Genomic DNA, 21170 nt, shown 5'->3' with positions numbered 1-21170 from the left:
AGTATTTGCAGGCTTGGACTAATCTTGATTTTATCCAACTAATACATCTCTGAAAACACTCAGTCCCCCTAAAGCAATAGTCTTTACATGACTTCTGCACTAGATTTGAAGGGGTAGGACAATGTGTTAACTCTCTTTGCCACAACCTTATCTATCTTACATGAGGTTGTCATCATGCAAATGATACATTTCTACAATGATGTCATCATGCACGTGTCATCGGAGCTTGTAATGGTCACCTATGGGATGAACATACAATTAGAAGCCCATTGTTCCTTAATTCTTAGCATATGCCTACTGCATACCATTACTTTTCATCTCAACTCTTCATTGGTGGCCTTGGGATCCTAGCCAAGAATCTAGGTCCCACAAGCATGTGGCCTGGCATAGCGGAATTACATGGCTTTCCTTTCATCAAATAGCCTGCTAGCTAACAGAGAATAAATTATTTCACAGAAGATGCAAGAAATGCAGCAGTCAGAAGTAGACCTTCCATGTAATTAATGCCTAGGGGTCAGAGGAGCAATTATCCAGTCCCTTCTCTGTCATTCATTCATTTTTATTGAGTAGGTGGACCTCTCATATTTTCACATGGACAGGCAATATCTATATAGAAATACACACTATCACTTCTCTGGAGGTATCCAGTTCAAATTTGCAACTTTACTATTACCATTTACATATAGAAATACAGCCACTGAAATGGTATACAGGAATATAACCCCCTTTTTTTCTAGGTACTGAAGTAAAGTTTTTGGGAAATATAGTGTCATTTGTTTGTCAAAATTAAATAACTGCTAAATATTCAATAGACTATCTACAATTTATATTACTATGATATTTCATGTCAAACGTTTTTTTTGCCTGGAATAAGTTCATTTATTTTTCTCAGATCTCCAAATGATACTGTTGCAGAGCCTCTCTGTGCTGGTTGTGCCTGAAAAGGAGAAAGAAGTTATAATTTTAAGCATGGGAACCAATTATCAAGTAAAATAATATGGTTCCTTTTTTAAAAAAATCAATTAAAAACCCTAATATGTACACTTATTTAGCCACCCCACGTATTACAGGAAGGTACATATTACCTGTGATTCATGGAATTTCCATCCTATCATATAATAAATCTGAAATGTTGCCGGTACTGTCCCATCATTATTTCCATACAATTCTGCAAAAGAAACATTTTGCATTTATTTCAAAGCAGCAACAAGAAATACAGCAGAAGCCTATCTAATCTATTATAAGTGGCTTGTATCCAATTCAAGGCAGCTCGATGCTCCAAATGTACTGGCCCAACTCCCAGTGCCAGTGAATTTATCAACTATCAGGAACCATCAGAAGAGAGCACGGGGGAATGCAGTGGGCTCATTGGAGCCACACCAGCCGTCTTGGCATAAACCCCTCTCCATTTGCTGTCTCTTGTTTGAGCAGAACACTGGTTGTGCTACCCAAATGGGTAGTCATAACTGCTACTTGCAATGGTGGCCTATGAGAAGAATCAAAGAATGGCAACTTTACATCATAACTGTGTTTCGCTGGCTGTAGGTTTCCATTATCTCTTTAGTATTAAGGCCAGTGGACTACACATCTATGCTGGAACAGTACATTCAGTGGTGCTTAAAAAGTTTGTGAACCCTTTTGAATTTTCAATATTTCAATAAAACATGACTTAAAATGTGATTTGTTCTCCACACAAGTCCTAAAACTAGATAAAGAGAATTAAACGAGTCAAAAACATTGTATGTGTTCATTTATTTATTGAGGAAAGTTATCCAAAGCTACATAGTTGTGTGTGGCAAAAGTATGTGAAATGTTTAGTTGCTGCCCAAGGGAGGCACACCAGTTACTGAAAGCAAACTTTTCCACAAACTTTTAAGCACCACCGTATATGGAAAAGACAGAAAACAGCATGGAAGGAACAAGCTTGGAAATACAGAGTGACAAAACCTAGCTCCACGTGAGAGAGATGTGTTACTTAATTGGAAGCTCATACCCTTATACACTGCAGCAGCTGCCAACATGGTAGCTCTATGTAGCATAGGTTTCCTGTTCCAACAGCAATTACTTTCTCCCATACCTAAAAACAGTTTCAGGCTTTAAAGGAAGATACAGCACACACCATCAGTTGAACACATTTCAGCAATATGGATAGTATCAGTTGAGCATAATTGTTTTAAAATAATGCCAAAGATCTTATTTCTGCTTACTCCAAGATAAATTCATCTATCAGCAATGAGGTTAACATGCAGGACTGCAGCCTCAGTAAGCAATCTTTAGCCCCCAAATCTCTTTATAAATCAATATACATTAAGATTAGTGAACCCACTGAATACTAAGACCTATACAAAATAAAGAACAATTCATACGGTTGACCAGTAAACAATTTCCTATGAAAATGTCCTCAGAACACTTGCAGCAGAAAGCTTCCAATATGTATATACAAATGAAGTGATTTGACTTCATTTGGAGAAATAAGTGACAAATCAGCATTACTTTATTATTGAACTGTGAAGTATATTGATGGGAATGATTACACTCTTTGTCACAGAGGAATCAATGAAAAGTATATGAATATAGAAATAATATACATTTCCTTCTACAGCAAAACAATTGTTTATATCACCTGGGAAGTAAACTCCACTGAATTCAGTGGGATTTATTTCCAGCTAACTGTGCTTAAAATTGCAACCTAGGTTTCTGTTTAATGTACAAATTAATCAAGACAGCAATACCCCAGCTCTCAAAGCACTTCCTTCAACTATTTAAGGAAAGATGTAAGAATTCAGTTTGATTCAAAATTACCCTGGTGAGTTAAGTCTAAGCAGAAATGAAAAGCTACTTACTTGATATATAGTGATAGCTATATGTTATACTAATTTAATACAAGGTTAGCTTAAATGGAACCAACCAATTAGCCTTTGACAAATCTATAGTTTATACCTACAAAATATATCTACTGGAAGACACGGGTCACTGCTATGGCTTGTTACCTGACAGCTCACTCTGGCACACCCTAGAACAGAGGTGAGCATCTTCTGAGGTGCTATGGGAAGTGACATCACCCAGAAACAATATAGCTATTTTTTTTCAACTCAGTTTCTTGAGGGAGGGAGGGAGTGGTAACAGTGCCATGGTGTTGTGCTGCAAGCTACAGCCTTTTGGGGCACACATCCAATGCCTGTAGAAAAGAGGCAGGGCATTGTGCCCAAATGCTACTTTTGTCAGTCTGACCCCACTGTCTCCTTTTCCACCCCGCTCCAGATGCTGCTACAGGGGAGTTAGGGAGAATGGGAGTGGAGGGCTCTAGGAAATAAATTGCTACAATTCTCACTTTTAAAACCCTCCCCAAACTTGGAGAATGTCCAAAAATAACATCCCCGCCCCCCCAAATTTGGCCACTTTACTATTAATTTCTGTGGCACAATGTCAGAGTTCTACCTGTAGGTTTACCACCTGTTTTAGAAACGTAACCACAACATACAGAGATTTTGGTTTTTGACTACAAATAAGCTAAACACAATGTGCAGAACAGTATACTAACAATCTTAGCAGGATATGAAAAAGTAGACTGCAAATGTAAATTACATTAGGCATCCATAAGTCCTGAAATGTGTATTATTTCTATATTCATATACTTTTTATTAATTCCTCTGCAACAAAGAGTGTATTCGTTCCCATCAATATACTTCACAGTTCAATAATAAAGCAATGCTGATCTGTCACTTATTTCTCCAAATGAAGTCAAACCACTCTGGTAGCTCACTATTTTCAAAAATTGGACTTGCCTTGTAGATCATCCATAATTTCAAACATTCCTGGATAGTTAACTTGGATTTCATCTGAATCCTGAAAATGGTAAATAGTTAGATTTTTAACTATCTCCAGAACACAACACATTGTTTAAAAATGGGACACCTGAAATAAACAAATGAGATCAAACCCAAATGTTGCTGACATTTGCTGTCTATCCTACATACCACTGCATATTGTAGAATGCTTAAATTTTTTTATTGAACTGGAGAAGCACCTATCAATAAAATGCTTAAATAAAATTTTAAAAACCTACAGCAAACCAACAAATGATGCCTTTACTGCGGCTTATAGAAAGAGAAGTAGTCCAGCAAGTTAGTTAAATAGAACCCTGAGACAACAGCTAGGAGAGACGCTGGGTTTGGATACCACACTAAGCCATATCATGGTTTGATTGGCCACTGTGGTTGGTGTTGTGTGTAAATCAGATCAATGTAGCTCATTCCACAAGCCATGGCTTAGTGCAATGTGTTACTGAAAATCATGCCCTCCCCTGCTTCTTTTCAGTCCCTGGTTAGTAGAGTTGGGGGACTCCCACTCCAACCTAACTTCCCTCTGCTTGGGACCTGGAACAGCCCAGGAGTTCACAACCAAAAAAAAAACTACAGGCCTTACAAACTTATTGAGGCCTGATGCACATGAAAGATCACACACAAGATTTAGGTTCTGACTTGGGGCAGACACAAACCAGTTTGAAGGGGGTGGGTAGTGAAATTACAGAAGATCATTGTATTTTGGGGAGAAAGTGACTTCTTTTAATTTCTCTTCCATATTAAGAAAATTCTGGAAGCTCAGTGTTCATTCTGACTCATAATAATGTTTGGTTGGCTTGTTTTTCACTCTTGCTTGAGAGAGAGAAGGGAGGAATCTTCATGCAGTTGTAGGACCTCAAGGTTATACAGCCTGTATAGTTCCCAGGCTCTTGGTTTACATTCTAGGGTTCTGATGAACAGGTGCACCATCTAGCCAAGGTCAGGTCCTGCAATCTCAGTAGGATGGAAACAAGGTCATGAGGTTTTAGTGCCAGACTTTTGTAAGACCCTGGTTCTGCCCCTTGAGCTTGGACCTAGTGCTGGGTGAATTGGCTTGGAGGACTCCCTGCTGTCATTCCACTGGAGCTCCTGACAGCTGTAGGGAGATTGGTTATCATCTTGCTTGGTGTGTTGTGCTTTTATGTGTTATCCTTTTATGTTTCTGTCTAATCTGCCTGCTAACGTTAACAATAAAGCTTAATATCTCCTTGTGTGTTCATTGTCTCTGGATCATAAAAAGAACCAATTGTCTGGCATCTGGCCAGCGCTTGGCAATATAGGGGGTCATTAAATTTTACCCCTAGTCATGGAGGATATTTTATTATTATTACCATTTCAATTTATATGCTGCCCAACTCCCAACAACTCTGGGCGGTTACAAATAGAAATGTTAAAAACAAACAAAATGACTGTACAACGATAGACCAAAATGAAGAGTAAAGATGGCAAGGATGACAAAAAACTGATGGGAACAATAAGAAACAAACCCACACAATCCAAAGGTGGTTTCACTCACCCTCACCAGTCAGATTATTCTCTGACTGCTATGGAGTTTTGCAATGTGTCCCCACTTTCTCCACAGTGGGGAAAGATGGGTCAGAGGGCTCTTGGGGAATCTCCCAAGGATCTGGTAGGCAGTTTGACTATGGTTACCCACTGGAATAAAGGGGCATCCAGGAGGTTGGACCAGATTGCACTGGAGCAGCCTCCCTCTGCTTGCAGATCCACTGCAGTTTCTTGGTTTACTGAGGAGCTGAGAGAGATGAAGTGGCAGAGAAGATGCCTATAACACTGCTGGAAGGCCCACCCCAAGTCTAATTGGACACTGGTACAAGCTCATGTTGAGTGGCAAAACCAAAACATTTTGCAACCCTACTGCCATCCAGCAGCCCTTTTAATGAAACTTGCTCCTTTCTCAAGAATGTTTGCCAAGACCATCTGAAGGGTTGCTATGAAGGATTAGCATTTGGTGGACAAAACTGCTTAGATTTAAGAGGAGCTGGACTTCACCTGGACAGTGCCAATGGAAATGTCTGGGATGTCATCTTGTGAAAAGATCCAGAATCATTTTGAGTTTGTGAGTTCCAAGGAAGCAGACAGAACCCTTTGCAGTGTCAGTTCCACTTCTCAGGTGGATCCCTGCTCCTGATGGTTAGCTAAGGCTTCCCATGAGATGGCAGGAGGTTGGATCCAGGCAGTAATCAGTCCTTCCTTGAGTGAAGGGTTATTTCCATCACCTCTGAAGGAGGCTGTAATGTGCCTCCTACTTAAGAAACCTTTGTTCAAACCAACTATTTAACTAACTACTTTGGACAACTTTAGATCCTTCCCCAACCTTCCTTTTCTAAGAAATGTTGTGGAGAAAATGGTGCCTCTTCAACTGTAAAACCTTAAGAGGAAACAGATTATTTGGATCCTTGTCAGTCAGGGGCCAAGTCTGGATACATCACAAAAATTGTACTGGTCAAGCTTGGTGATGTTTGGGATTGGGGAAGCACAACTCTCCTTGATATCTCTGTGGCTTTTGATACCATTGATCATGGTATCCTACTGGAACTTCCTGAATTATTGGAAAGGGAGGCATTTCAATTACTTTGGTTTAATGAACAGGGTAGGGAAACTTGAACAATCTCCAGGAGACTTCAGCAGGTGAAATTCTTCTCCCTCAGATCCATATCCATGGAGAAACCTATCAGGGAGGGCAGGTTCAGGTTTAGCCAGGTCTCTATAAATCAAATGCAAAAGTTAAGTATACTGCTTCCAGTTCATGGGCTGGTCCTATGCCTGCTTTACCTTATGGCAAATACACCACAACTTAGAGATTTCTTTCTCTTGAAACAAGGTAACAAGTACTGATTAGCACCTGTCGTAGTTTTCTGGAATGTTCCTTTCTTGTAATTGATAATTACCACAGTCAGTGTGTTAAAGCCAGCTCTTCCCAGAAGATGTCCTAGGTCACTCACAGCTGTAAAGGGGGACACATGGGGAGAAAATCCACCTTCTCTTTCTAGTTCTGCTAGTTGCAAAGAGCACCGAAGCTCGAAGAGTGTGTCACCCCCAAACATGGAACCAATAAATACTCCATCAGGTTTAAGGACTCGATGTACCTAAAATAAATCATCATAATTGAACCAGACATTAACAAAAATCTAAAATATTCTTGCAAACATTTTGATGCTAAGGCCTTACTTCAGAGTAAATTCCATTAATTTCATCGTAATTAGACCTACTTCATTCTTAAATTCCACAAAATCTCACTGGACATGTGACACAAATATTTAACCAATGAATTCACAGGAATTATTAAGAATTGGAGCGGGCCATCCAGGCCATCCAGTTAGTGTAGGAATCCAAATTAACTCAACTGTTAGTAAATGTATCGAATGGGATTGGTTTGGCAATGACTTGCCCCAAACAGCTGGATCAATATTCTAACCCAGAAGTGAACAATCTTTTTGGCCCTGAAAATTACATGTAGCAGCAGCCAAAGACCAGGGCTATATGCCAATAATATACACACATTATACATGTGCATGCAAAAAAGGCATTCCCCCAAAACAGACAGCAGACTCCCTTCCAAATGAGGAAGAATAAATATCTGGGTGGGACTACTAGGAGAAAAGGCTTTAACTCCTGTATCCAATGATCTCACTTCAGCCAAGGTTGTCCATTATTATTACTAGCAGGGAAAAAGCACAAGCCTTGAGACAAGATGGGGGAGTAGGTGATATTAAAGCCTCATCAAAATAATTGCACTTCTGCTTGCAGCTGTCAGAACAGCAATCTTTTCCCTGCTATCTAGCAATAACAGTAGCAAAGAAGAGAGCGTGGGCAATAAGGGTTGTGTAAAGAGTGACCACGGTTGCATGTGGTCTGTGAACCCTAGCCTAGACTGAGCTTTATCTACTGTGCTGTATTTGCTGTGGGCAGGTGAATACATTACAGACTGACTTTATAGAAAGTAGGATCCGTACAAAATATTACAGGTCAGTATCTCTTCCAACATAGAGGCTATTTTACCCCATTCCACTCCACTCCTTTTGCTTGTTTTTGCTCAATTTTTCATAGCTATTGACTGTACACAGTTCTCACTGAGTTTAGATTGCTTGCTCTGACAATTTCGTTGTTGCTTTAGGAATATACTGATGTAGTTTCCTTGGCAACAGTAGGGACGTGGCTTATTATTGCCTCCTTCTGGGATGTCATTTCAACCTTCCAGTCTAGTCTCCAGTCTTCTGGTCCCTGGAGGTCTCTCATCACAGAACTAACCAGGACTGAACCAGCTTAGCTTCTGAGCCCAAACAAGGTCAATCAGGTGCTGCCACCTGCATGTTAAAACAACGGTTAAGATGAAGTGTTACTGTCACCAGTTCCCTGAGGGTCTGGACACTCAGGCATTTTTTTAAAGCATTTTTCTGCAGAAAAATTTATATAGCAATAGAAGAGTGGTGATATCAATACTTCAGGAGGGGACAGGCATACTTACTTCATGCAATGCTTTGGGAAGATCATTGACCCAATGCAAACTAAAAAGTAATCACAATAGAAAGCAAGTTAATAAAAACCACAAAACTCTCTCAGCACTGTAAATTTTAGGTGGCAAGCTCAGACTGGCATGTTGGCACAAGAAAAATATATCACAGTGAAGCTGCATTTATGCAATGTACCAGAAGATTGATCTCAAGTAACATGAGTGCATGTGGCATCATTTCTGCTGTGCATTTCACCCAAAATTTCAGCTTCACTGTATTGGGCAAACAGACACTACCTTGGATCCCTTTAACTCAGATACTTAGTTATGTAGAGGCTAGGATTCAAGGAGTCATATGCTTTCCTCACTTTTTACTGCAGATCAACACACCAAGTCCTCTAAAAGTCCATTTTCTTCATATTAATCTTCTGGCCTCCCAATTATAAATTACACTTGTCAAGCTTGTTCTAGGAGCAGGCCAGGTATTATACTAACAGACAAAATTGCAACCTCAGAAACAATTTTAGAACTAAAGGTCCCAGTTACAAAGAAACCCCAAAACACTCTTCTCATTATAAATGTATCTGTCTACTTTAATTCAATTGTTAATTACCTCAGACTGCTGACAACAAGATTAAATGTGTTTTCTTTGAAAGGAAGAAATTCTTCATCAGCTACAATATTGACTCTTGGTACTTCTGAATCTATTGTGTTCTTCTAAATTAGATTAGAAGAGAAATAACTTAGGACTCCAGTTAAGACAATTCACCGTTTCAGTAGCATGAATTAATATCTGACAAACATCATGCAAATATTTACCAGAGCATTTTCAGCTACATCTGATTGAAAAAGCCTTTCAACAACATCCTGAAAGAAAAAAAGAAGGTTGTAAATAGTTTTCAGTTATTTTATTGATTTTATTTAGGAGGCAAGATAAGTTTTTTTGGCTAGCCAGAAGAAAAATAGGAGAAGCATTCATGTTGTATGTGATAAGGCCTTTTCGTGGTTAAAAGATAATATTGTACATATGCACCATTAAACTATTTCTTTGCATTCATATACCAGGTATTATTTTGTTAAAATAGTACTGTATTTTACAATGTATTTTAAAGAATTGATCTATGGAACTACAGCTATTAGTCTAAAGCTACCTTCAAACATTTTGAAAAATCAGGTATTTGGGAACCATGACGTGCTCAGACAACAGACCTCTATTTCCTTATCTGAGAAAAGCCTTCTTTAATTAGGTGGATGAGGCTTCTGATCAGACGTAGAGAGAAAAACACAATTAGGGTCCTTTGCCCTCCCCACAAAACCACCATGTATTCTAAGCCACAGCAGCTGGCTGCAACTCTCTGCCTAACTATTTAAAAATCCAGCCGAACCAATGGGGTTTACTTCTTTGTGACCACCACACAGTCGGTCAAAATGCTGAGACTATCAGACACAATACGATCAAACAGGAGTGACAGTTTTTGTATCGTATTTTTAGCATGCAGCAGAGGCTTGACTGATTGCTCAGTTCAGTTGTCTGATTCAAATTCACACGGCCAGGCAGGTTCACACAGCACATTAAGTCACGATGTGATCTGTCTAGCTGCAGCTTCAGGTGTTGTGTGAACCCAACCATTTTGGCTTATAACCCATGGCTTACTAGTTTGAAGTACTGTGTAAATCAGCCAAATGTGATTTGTTAAGCAATCCGCAATCCAATAGGTTGTCAAAACCCAAACTACAGAAAAATGTAATACCTTGTTTAAATGCTGAGCTATGTAGCTTCTCCCACACCCAAGATCCAAGGCAAGGGGAAATGTCCTTAAGAACCAAAAACAGAATAGGATTGAGATGCAAAACTGCAAATAATTGACCTACTTGGTGTGCGATGTGTCAGTAAAACCACTGCTTTTTACAAACAGAGTTAGCAATCTTATGTGTATTTACTTGTGTATATGCTGCACTAGAGAGCCAGTCTGGTGTAGTGGTGAAGGTGTCAGGCTAGAAACTGGGAGACCGGGAGTTCTAGTCCCACCTTGGGCACAAAGCCAGCTGGGTGACCTTGGGCCAGTCACTTTCTCTCAACCCTAGGAAGGAGGCAATGGCAAGCCACTTCTGAAAAACCTTGCCAAGAAAACTGCAGGGACTTGTCTAGGCAGTCTCTGAGAATTGAACACCACTGAATGGATTAAAAAAGAAAAAATGCTGCACTAATCAAGGTGAACCTAATCTGAATATTTATCATCATACACTGACTGAACCTTAAAGATTACAAATTCAGTCCCCTTCTACTTCACACTGCAATCCTATGAAAATTACACAGTAATTCCCACTTCAACTCTAGAAATATTTAGTCAGGACAACTCTTGCAGTGTTCAATAAGGCTTATTCCTTATCAGGAATGGGTAAGAGAACAGCATTTAGTCATGTGAGGGTCTGACTCGATGCAGCAGCTTTTGTTATTTCATTCCTGAGTTCTAATTCAGAAAAATATACACTTAAGGTTTCTTTGGGCATATTCCCTTAAGTGCTTTGAAACTGAAGGAGACAAAAGGATGGATGCAAATTTCAAAGATGAATTGCTTCCCTTGAAGCTGGTCGATGTAAAGCTTAATCTGATAGCTGCAGCAAATTGAAAAAAGAGAATGCTTCTTTCACAAGAGGGATTTTTTGCTTTTAGGATCATTGAGAGTGTTTAAATTCCCTCTAAAACTATGTTAAACATATTTTAGGGCTCATACTACCAGTCTCTTTCCTGGTTGAACAGTTTGAGAAACATTTCCTGAGTTTGGGCTACTGTGGTTGGAGAAGGCTTCCAGAATCACAAAACCAGGGTGTTGGTATGGCACGCAACTCAGGCCTTCTGGGTTGCCCAATCGCATTTGGTATGCAGGGTGAGAATGGGGAGATGAAGTCTGTGAATGCTTCAAAACTTTCAGTAATCCTGCAGTACCTACAGTGGGATTTGAGCTTCATCTAAGTTGCATTAATAGACAGAGATTCCGGTCAAATAGCAACACACAAGACAGTGTATTTTGTCACATCTTTACTCAACACCCTGACCCAACAACTCACTATTCTTATAGGAAAAAGGATGTGAGGTTTTAATCACTGGTGGCACCTTTGGTTACTTCAATCAAACATGCCAGACTATGTACTGATGGAAGCCAGTCTTTAGCAATGGTTTTATAGCTCTTCTGAGCTTCGTGAGCATTAAAACTCTTTTTCAGAGGACTCCAGAGATCTCTTCTGATGGGGGCATGATTCCCTTCCACGATTCTGTGTCATGAATAGCAAGCTGCTATGCTATGCTATATTGTAAACCACCCAGAGCCCCCAGATGGGAGGAGATGGGCGGGGACAAATTAAATAAATAAAAAATAAAATAAATAAATAAGCTCTGAAAGTGGCAACCAAAGTGTGCCTATCTACAGGAAAGGCCCCCTCGAACTCACACCTCACTGAAACGTTTGACTTATTCCTTGAGAGCTGATTATCTTTGGATTTCACTTCCTTTTAAAACAATGGCTTGATGTTTACAATATAGACCTGATACAGTACATGTTTGTACTGTATGTTGTTTGTTTAATCAGAATCTTTTTATCTTAGATGAAGCTGTGATCACACTGCAGGTCACAGTACTGCAGGATTATGGACAGTTCTAATGCACTGTTCCTCAGCCTTGGCAACTTGAAGATGGGTGGACTTCAACTCCCAGAATTCTGGGAGTTGTCCACCCATCTTCAAGTTGCCATGGTTGAGAAACACTGTTCCAAAGGGTTCACAAAATTTCTCTCATCCCTATATAGACAAACAGATGGGTCTTTCATCTGAGTGACAGGGCTTTAAGGTAGGTGAGGGACATCTGAGCAAGTTTCTATGGGCTGGATAGAGCAACCGAGAATGCCACATCTGCTTCATGGATCAGAAATTCCTCATCCCTATTTTTCAGTACTGCCAAGATAAAATGAACAGAACTCCAAGTAATGTGGAGTCCTTGGTGCTCTCTGAGCCTTGTTGTTTTCTTGCAGACGTTTCATTGCCAGACTAGGCAACATCTTCAGTGAGAAGAGGGAGTGAGCCTTGCTCTCAGTTTATATACAATGGCTTGCCCTGCTGGTGTTGGTAGGGGCATTGTTCTTTCCTTGGGAGTTCTTTGATTGGGCTGTTTGCTGCTTGGTTGACTGACTGAGTTAGTAGTTCCTTGATTAGGGTATATTGTGCTTAACACAAGATGAACCATCAAACATCACAATACACCCTAATCAAGGAACTATTGAAGATGTTGCCCAGTCTGGCAATGAAATATCTGCAAGAAAACAACAAGGCTCAGAGAGCAGCAAGGACTCCACAGTTCAACCCTGAGCTACAAATATTCGCTTCGATTGGTACTCCAAGTAATGAATAAAAGTGTACATTTAAAATGAAATCCCAAACCAAAAATCATTCATTCCACCATATACAGTACAAACTAAGTTTATTGACAAGTTAGGGAGGTTTTTTTTAAAGTATCTACATATCTTATCTTTAAGCTTTATATTATACAGACAAGGCACATCATTTTGTAGAGAAAAAAACATGAGATAACTTCTTACCTGGCTATGTCAAACACACGATCGGCCATCCTACCACCAACCTGGAATACAGAAAAAAATTAATGTCTACTAGAAGATGGTTTTGCTATTCTTTCTGATCTTCATATTTGGCATAGGATTGGAAAAAGAATGTTAAAACAATGACAGAATTCACATGTCATGCCAAGCCACAGCACTAGGGCTACCAGAAGTAGACTGTAATAATCCAGATGACTAGAGTTTGTATTTTCTATCTCTCTTTGATGCCATCATGTTGTCCAAAAGAGGTTTGCATCCTAGTTCTGACAACTCTAATAGTGGAATTGGTTCATACTACTTAGTATGTTGTATGAATTCACACCAGCAACATTTGAACATTCCCACAGCAATTTACCGAACAAACCAAGGCTGAACAAATTATGGCATCTAATGAAATAAACTGCAACTTATAAACATTTATTGTATCATTTTATTATTTTTAAGATGTTTTTGTGTGCTTTTGGTGCCTTTGGGTCAGTGTTGACTCCTGGTGTCTGTCTGGGCAAGTCCCTGCAGTTTTCTTGGCAAGGTTTTTCAGAAGTGGTTTGCCCTTGCCTTCTTCTTCCTAGGGCTGAGAGAAAGTGCCTGGCCCAAGGTCACCCAGCTGGCTTCACACTCAAGGTGGGACTAGAACTCACGGTCTCCGGGTTCTAGCCTGTGCCTTAACCACTACACCAGATTGGCTTTTTAATTTTAAGGTTACACAAAACTAAAGTGCTGCTTTAGCAGATCAAAAGTTTTCACATCCCATGTTAATTCAACCACCAAGCTGAAAACAAACTGAAAACAAAATCAAAACCGCCTTGAACCTAAACTCAGCAATTTAATCATCTCTTACAAGGTTTTCAACACATGCCTTACAATATAATAGAGGCGTTACTGCCGGAAGGATCTTAACGCTATTGGATGGTTTAAAAAAAACAACAGGATTGGATGTAATTTCGCAACTTCTTGGAGGCTAGATTACTTGGGGCTTTCCTCTGACAAGGGCACCGAAAAGTATTTTCGATACTCTCGAAGGCACGGCGTGGTTAGAACGCGAGGTCGGCAGGGGGGGAACCGAGGGGCGCCCTCCCCTCGCCCCTACCTCTTCCCGCAGATACTCGTAGCGCTCCGCGTGGGGCTGCCCCGCTGCCCAATTCTTCTGCTTCCTCTTCATCTGCCGGTCGAAAGGGCTGAGGGCTCCGGGCCCCGTGGCGGGACGGGAACCCACAGCCAAGAGCGCCGAAGGGGCGAAGCGGCGGCGGAACCACGGCCCCCAAGCCGCGCCTCTCATCGCCGCTGGCTGCCGGCGGCAAAGGCACGATGCCCGCAAAAGCGCCCTCGCTTCCATTGCTCCTCCGGCGCCCGCTTTGTAAAGGCTGCTAGAGCTAGAACTTGCAGAGCAGCAAAGGCCTGTTTGGCTCGCAATATCCGCCTGCGTCGAGTTGAGGCCACTTCCGCACGCTAGCTGGGAGCCGGAGGGAGCAGGCGAACCCATCTGAGAGGGATGGGAGGGTGGATTGCTCATTTAGACTGCATATTTCAGTAGCGAAAACAGCCGTGTGTTTTGAAAAGAGAAAATGAATAAATCTGAAAGCCAAGTTTGCTCACTTCGCCCAAGATTACTATGTAGCGCACAAGCTTTCCTGATTAGGCAAGTGGATGAAAATTCAGAAAAAAGAATTCAGAAGATGAGAAAGGTCCCCTGTACTCCTGCACTCTGCTCCTAAAGTGCCCAATAGGAAGCCTGCAAGGAGGATTCAACTGCTCATATTCCTATTGATATCAGAGGTTTTGAATGCTAGGACTGTGTTCATGGGACACATCGAAGCACATTCTAGCCAACCCGATTTTAGCTTAGGGTGTTGCATTAAGTCACCCAGTGTGGTCATTTTATGGCTCACTCAATTATGCAAACCCAGATACACTGGTTACTTACACTAACCATGTTAATTATGAGTATATTGTGTGAACATAGCCTAGAACTATTGTGTAGTTGTCATGACTGACACCCAATAATGTGACACTCATGAGAATATGAAGATGGAAACTGAGGGATTCATATAATTGATCACTTGTAAATGAAGAGCTACAACTTGTTTTATTGAGGTTAAAGAACTTAGAACTCAGTTCCTCTGTGTTTTAATGTTTCCCGTAGGCAGCTATCACTTTTAAGCCATGATAGAGAAAAGCTGAGACCAAAGTGATCTAGAAACCCCAGTACCATCAACAGATTTCTTTAAAGTTAAGAAAAAAAAAGTCTTACAACTTATGTAGGTCATAGAAGTGGTTTGCCATTTCTTCAAATGGGATGTTTGTTGACATTGTAGGTTAGCTTTTAGGCCTGGTATTTTCAAGAGGCCTCCCTTCCAAGTGTAAACCAGAATTAGCCTTGTTTAGCTGCTGAAATGAGACAAAGTGACTAGTTAAAGAGGAGCCGTATCAGTCCAATACTGTACAACTTCCTTCCCCTTCCCAATTGCCGTTTGACTATCCTCCATGTGCGATAGAGGAGTTGAACAAATTCATTAAAAGCCAGGTTTTTAAAACGACCCAAAGTAGCAGAGATTGAAATTTCCTTTAAGGTAGTTCTTTGAAATGATCAACACACTGATTATTCTGATAGCTTTCAGTGAAACCGTAATTCCTCTTTTCTGCCCCTCCTCTCCGGTACCTTTACGAAGTTAAAGTAGATTTGATTTGACTCTTTCGAGTCGCCGTAGGAAGTGACGTACATTTTCTGCGCACGGAAGTCTTTTTGATCCCTGTGATCGACGCGTGGTCTGTTCAGGCGCAGTTAAACGAGTGGAAATCTTGGTAGAGGTAATAGCGCGATTGATACGTAATAAGTAAGTGTGATTTTTACTGGGGAGCATTATGGGGCTATGAGATTCACGCGAGGGCGCTTTCTTTCCTTTTCTGTTGTCTTGTGGCTTAGATGTAGAGAATCACGACCTTGACTTTTACTTCCCGACGCGTTGCACTTTCTTTATGCAATTCGCCAAATCTTTGTAAAGTGAAGAGTGGGTTCAACTCTGGATTCCCACAACACGATAAACTAAAATGTAGATGCTTGATTTTAATTAACGAGGAATAGCTGCTGCGTTGTTAGATTCGGAACTTAAATACAGAAACATTAACCATTAAATACAGAAGAATTAGTAGCTACTATTCCCGTACTTGGTGTATTGGTTAGGACCATGGATACCCATCTTCAAATCTTCTCAGCTGTAACGTTTACTGCTTGATTTTGGGCCAGTGACTATCTTTGAGTCCTGCCTACCCCACAAAATATTTGTGGGAGGTACAACGAGGAAGGATCTTAAGTGTACTGCCTTGATCTCCTAATAAATGTGTATGCATTAATAAATACATAGCACGTATTTATTCTTGTCCTTTTATGTTCAATATGCATATAAGTGCAACCAAAGTGCAACCAAAGGATGAACCAACATGAATTATTTTTCTGTGTTATTTTAGTTTATGTGCTGCAGCATAGGTGGATGTAACATACTACCTAATGTTATCCATAATTGACCTAAAAATGCTGGGTGGTTCTGAGGGCAGCACACATTTCCTTGTTGGGCCTAGAAGCTGAATTTGTTGCACTCCTGATTTAAAGCATCCAGGTATGAGGGCTGTGAGGACCTCTACATAAAAAAATTGTTTGGCTGTGTTCATTCAGCTGTCTGTGTTTTATATCTGTTGCACATGTATAACATAACATAAGACTATAATTTGAACTGGTTAGAACATTTCAGGATAGATGTCTTAGACTACTGTATGCTGCTGGTGGGCAATGCCATGGTCCCCCAGGCTTGAGGTGGTAGCATTTTGACAGTTACGATCCAAACTGTGAAAGGATAGTGCTGGGTCAGCAGCCAACACAATAGTTGCATGTCATATTAATTTTGAAAGATTTCTCTCAGACAATATTCCACCTTAGAGCTGGCAGGCCTAGATCAGCAGGGAGGTAAACTGAGCCTGCTCTCAGTTCTTGTATCTTAATTTGCTGTATGGCCTAAAAGATGAAGTCTGATGAAACTCACACTACACTGAAAGTGTTTTACATTAATACAGCTGCCATCATATAGATATTACAGTTTTCTGCTTTTACTTTCTAGGAGGCGTATCTGTTTGGTCAGACAAGACAGAGATGCTTTTTATCAGTAGAAATATGAACTAGAGTTGTGTATGGTCTGTTTAGTTTGCAAGTGTAATTTCAGTATAAAAATGTTCTAGAATGATGAAGGTGCTGCTAAAGAAGAAATACTTTTTGTGAAAGTATATGGCTGTGAGAGCTGGACCATAAGGAAGGCTGAGCGAAGGAAGATAGATGCTTTTGAACTGTGGTGTTGGAGGAAAATTCTGAGAGTGCCTTGGACTGCAAGAAGATCAAACCAGTCCATCCTCCAGGAAATAAAGCCAGACTGCTCACTTGAGGGAATGATATTCAAGGCAAAACTGAAATACTTTGGCCACATAATGAGAAGACAGGACACCCTGGAGAAGATGCTGATGCTAGGGAGAGTGGAGGGCAAAAGCAACAGGGGCCGACCAAGGGCAAGATGGATAGATGATATTCTAGAGGTGACTCTTCCTTGGAGGAGCTGGGGGTGTTGACGACCGACAGGAAGCTCTTGTGTGGGCTGGTCCCTGAAGTCACGAAGAGTCGGAAGTGACTGAAAGAAAAAACAAATGGCTCATATTCCATCTGCCCCATTTCCTGAGGGAAGTGGATCAGGATACATTCATATACATCTTTTGTTGTTCAGTCATTAAGTTGTGTCCGACCCTTCGTGACCCCATGGACCATAGCACTCCAGGCCTTCCTGTCCTCCACTGTCTCCTGGAGTTTACGCAGATTCATGTTCATTGCATCGGTGATGCTATCTAACCATCTCATCCTCTGCCATCCCCTTCTCCTTTTGCCTTCAGTCTTTCCCAGCATCAGGGTCTTTTCCAGTGAGTCCTCTCTTTGCATTAGGTGGCCAAAGTGTTTGAGCTTCAATTTCAGTATCTGTCCTTCCAATGAATAGTCAGGGTTGATTTCCTGTAGGACTGACTGATTTGACCTCCTTGCAGTCCAAGGGACTCTCAAGAGTCTTCTCCAGCTCCAACAATCCTTCGGCGCTCAGCCTTCCTTATGGTCCAACTCTCACAGCCATCACTACTGGGAAAACCATAGCTTTGATTATAGGGACCTTTGTCGGCAAGGTGATGTCTCTGCTTTTTAATATGCTGTCTAGGTTTGTCATAGCTTTCCTCCCAAGGAGCAGGTACCTTTTAATTTCATGGCTGCAGCCACCGTCTGCGCTGATCTTAGAGCCCAAGAAAATAAAATCTGTCACTGCTTCCATTTCTTCCCCTTCTATTTGCCATCATGGTCTTGTCTAAATTTTAGTTTTATTGGAAGTTGAAAATATGAGTGGAAGGAGGAAGATTAAATGTGCTTTATTATTTACCATTTGCTTCTCTGAAAATCTCTTATCAAAAATAGTGTTTTCAGTCTTGTTTTATTGAATGCTGCTTTGTTATCATACATGAACTATTTTAACTTTAGAAGCTAGCATTTATTATTTTATGATATAATATTTAATTTTTCTTTCTTTTCAGTAATTCAGATTTGTTGCATTTTTTAAAAAAGCAAGAATGGAATCTAAGAAGGAACTCATGAGTGACAAGAGGTTTTCTCGCATCACAAAAGACCCTCGATTTTGGGAAATGCCAGAAAAGGACCGCAAGATCAAAATTGATTCAAGATTTCGGGCTATGTTTCATGACAAAAAATTCAAGTTGAGATATACTGTGGATAAGCGAGGTCGACCGATTAATCGCAACTCTACAGAGGACCTGAAACGTTTTTATGACCTTTCTGATTCAGATTCTGATATTTCAGAGACTGATAGTAAGCAGACTGAAAAGAAAACAAATCAGAAAAAGGTCAAATCTAAAAGGGAAAAAAGCTCCCAAAAGTCTTCTGTTGGTAGGCAAGCAAGCAAGCAGGCAGATAAGATTTCACCTGTCTCACAGTCAGATATTTTAAAAACTGAAGGACAGAAAGGCAAATCATCTAAACCTGAAAAGGATATAAAAGAGAAAAATGCAACTGAATTTCCACAAGACCTCACAGTTGCGTCCACAAAGCAGAACAATTCCAGTTATGATGAAATTTCTAAACAGAGTATATGTAAAAAATCTTCAAGGAAAATTGTAAAAGAAAAAGCAATGGGAAATTACAGTAAGTAAAATAATCCAGGCCATAAAATAGTGAATAAGGTTGGTTGAATGTAATTGTCACTTGCATCAGGTTTGTGTCTATTGCTCCTTGGAAGTAAGTTTCATCGCCTTGCTTTGGACAATCAAATCTTAGAATAAGCCAAGATATATACAAACCTCCTCTCTTTGCATACAGTCCCTTGCCTTCTCTTCTCAAAACAGGAATTTTATAACAATAATTAGTCATTTCATCTAAATTAAAAAGATGAATTACTAACTTCAGAACATGACAGGAATCCTTTATCATATTTTGAAATTAGCCTTGGCTGGTTCCGAAACCATTAAAACAGAGGAACTTGTTTGTTTGGCTCCCTTGTTTTTTAGTGATGTACAGTATATCCCAAAGAGGTTGTATGCATATGGAAGAGTCTGATGTGTTTTTCTGTCTTGGCTACTAAAATAATAGGATAGCCTGAGCCGTACGTGGTTGCAGATTATTGTATTACGGTATACCAAAACTAGCGTAATAGTGGTCTTTTCTGGTCTAAATCATGTGTTAATAGCATACTTCTGAAAGGGTTCTGTTTTGACCTGATGTGTACTTACAAATGAAATCAGTGGGGAAATGGTTAAAATCTTTGGAAGACATGGATGACATAAATCTGATTTCTAAAATAGATGATAATATCTAGCTGGCTATAAAGTCTGCACTGTTTGGGACTGCGGCAGGGTATCATACAGTCTTTCCAAAGAAATCTACTACATATTGTAATGTCACTAGGCCTGTTCCCTTAAACTGTTATTAAAAATTTCAAGGCCACAGAACACAACACAATAATGTACTAATGAATAACACTATTCATTTTTCTTTATGTAAAACATGTTTTAGTAATACTTAATAATTTCCCTTATATTTAGTAATTTGATTATAAATGTTAACAGGATGTATGAGTTTGGGGTTATTGGGGGTTTTTTTTTGTGCCTTTGAGTCAGTGTTGACTCCTTTTCTGCCTGTTCTGTCTGCAGTCTTAAGATTTTCAGAAGTGGTTTGCCATTGCCTGCTTCCTAGGGCTGACTGGCCCAAGGTCACCCAGCTGGCTTTGTGCCTAAGGCAGGAAGAGAACTCACAGTCTCCCAGTTTCTAGCCTGATGCCTTTAACCACTACACCAAACTGGCTCTCTGTTAGCTTGTATATGACATCTTATTTCATCAGTGTCTGGAATGAAATCTGTTAAAGGAAGTCAGTGTAAATGTCCATCTATTTTGACATTTGGTCTTAGTTGTAGTGAGTACTGAAAAACTACTTTTACTAAGGTATATTATGCTTATTCATGAAAAAGCTCATATTCTTTGTGACTTTTCTTCCAAACAGCTTTGAGGACTGAAATTTATTCAGTTTCAATATGACATTGGACGGGGGAGCTACCAGAATCTTCCTGTGATTTAAAGCTAGTGAATTTGAAAGACACAAAAATACACTTCTTTTGAATCTTCAACTAGCTGACAGAGCACCTGCATATTGTTAGGGAACCATGATCTTCCCTGAGGCATAGTTGAAGAAAACAGAGCTCTGAACTATGCCACCCACACCATTAAGTAGCTGATGACTTCTCAGGTTTATAACATATGCCTGGTCCCAGTGAAGAGAATAGCCATAAGGCCATAGAATTTAATAGATGCTGGTCATTAACTGCCCCAAAGAAAATGGCTGGAGAAATGGATCTGCTATGATAGTACACTCAGCTTTGGAATGAGGCACTGAATATAGTGGTTTTATTGGTGTTATTAAGATGTTGGTTCTCATCCTGCTTGACTATCTGTCAAGTGATTCTAGTATTTGACTATCTGTTTTATATTGCCATAATTCTTTAGATGCTGGATATATTTTTTTTGTTTCCAGTTGGAATGGTTTGGTTTAAGTCAGATATCTCATTCATACTATACTGTATATATTGATTATGTGCCATCAAGTCATTTTTGACTCCTAGCAACCACATATTTTTCTATGACAATCTATCCTCTATCTATCTATCTATCTATCTATCTAT

At 40.0% G+C, this 21170-nt stretch overlaps 2 protein-coding genes across 2 annotated transcripts in view; one reads left to right on the top strand and one right to left on the bottom strand.

Annotated features, from left to right (window-relative positions):
* NDUFAF5 (NADH:ubiquinone oxidoreductase complex assembly factor 5) overlaps nt 1-14272 on the bottom strand; it is a 46783-nt gene extending 32511 nt beyond the window's left edge. Inside the window, exons 1-11 of the mRNA XM_063316366.1 lie at nt 14008-14272; nt 12903-12943; nt 10065-10128; nt 9133-9180; nt 8927-9030; nt 8329-8368; nt 6752-6949; nt 3786-3846; nt 1994-2077; nt 1086-1168; nt 253-937 (exon numbers count right to left, since the gene is read on the bottom strand). Coding sequence (XP_063172436.1) covers nt 848-937; nt 1086-1168; nt 1994-2077; nt 3786-3846; nt 6752-6949; nt 8329-8368; nt 8927-9030; nt 9133-9180; nt 10065-10128; nt 12903-12943; nt 14008-14253 — 1059 coding nt within the window. The 5' untranslated portion in view covers nt 14254-14272 and the 3' untranslated portion in view covers nt 253-847. The remainder of the gene's footprint in view (nt 1-252; nt 938-1085; nt 1169-1993; nt 2078-3785; nt 3847-6751; nt 6950-8328; nt 8369-8926; nt 9031-9132; nt 9181-10064; nt 10129-12902; nt 12944-14007) is intronic.
* Nucleotides 14273-15669: 1397 nt separating this feature from the next.
* The window catches only part of ESF1 (ESF1 nucleolar pre-rRNA processing protein homolog), a 37225-nt gene continuing 31724 nt past the window's right edge, over nt 15670-21170 (top strand). The window contains exons 1-2 of the mRNA XM_063316352.1: nt 15670-15751; nt 18519-19143. Coding sequence (XP_063172422.1) covers nt 18555-19143 — 589 coding nt within the window. The 5' untranslated portion in view covers nt 15670-15751; nt 18519-18554. The remainder of the gene's footprint in view (nt 15752-18518; nt 19144-21170) is intronic.

This window comes from Candoia aspera, chromosome 1 (assembly GCF_035149785.1).
Source record: "Candoia aspera isolate rCanAsp1 chromosome 1, rCanAsp1.hap2, whole genome shotgun sequence".
NCBI lineage: Eukaryota > Metazoa > Chordata > Lepidosauria > Squamata > Boidae > Candoia > Candoia aspera.
The sequence above is the reverse complement of the archived record's forward strand: the minus strand, read 5'-3'. Positions and strand labels throughout refer to the sequence as shown.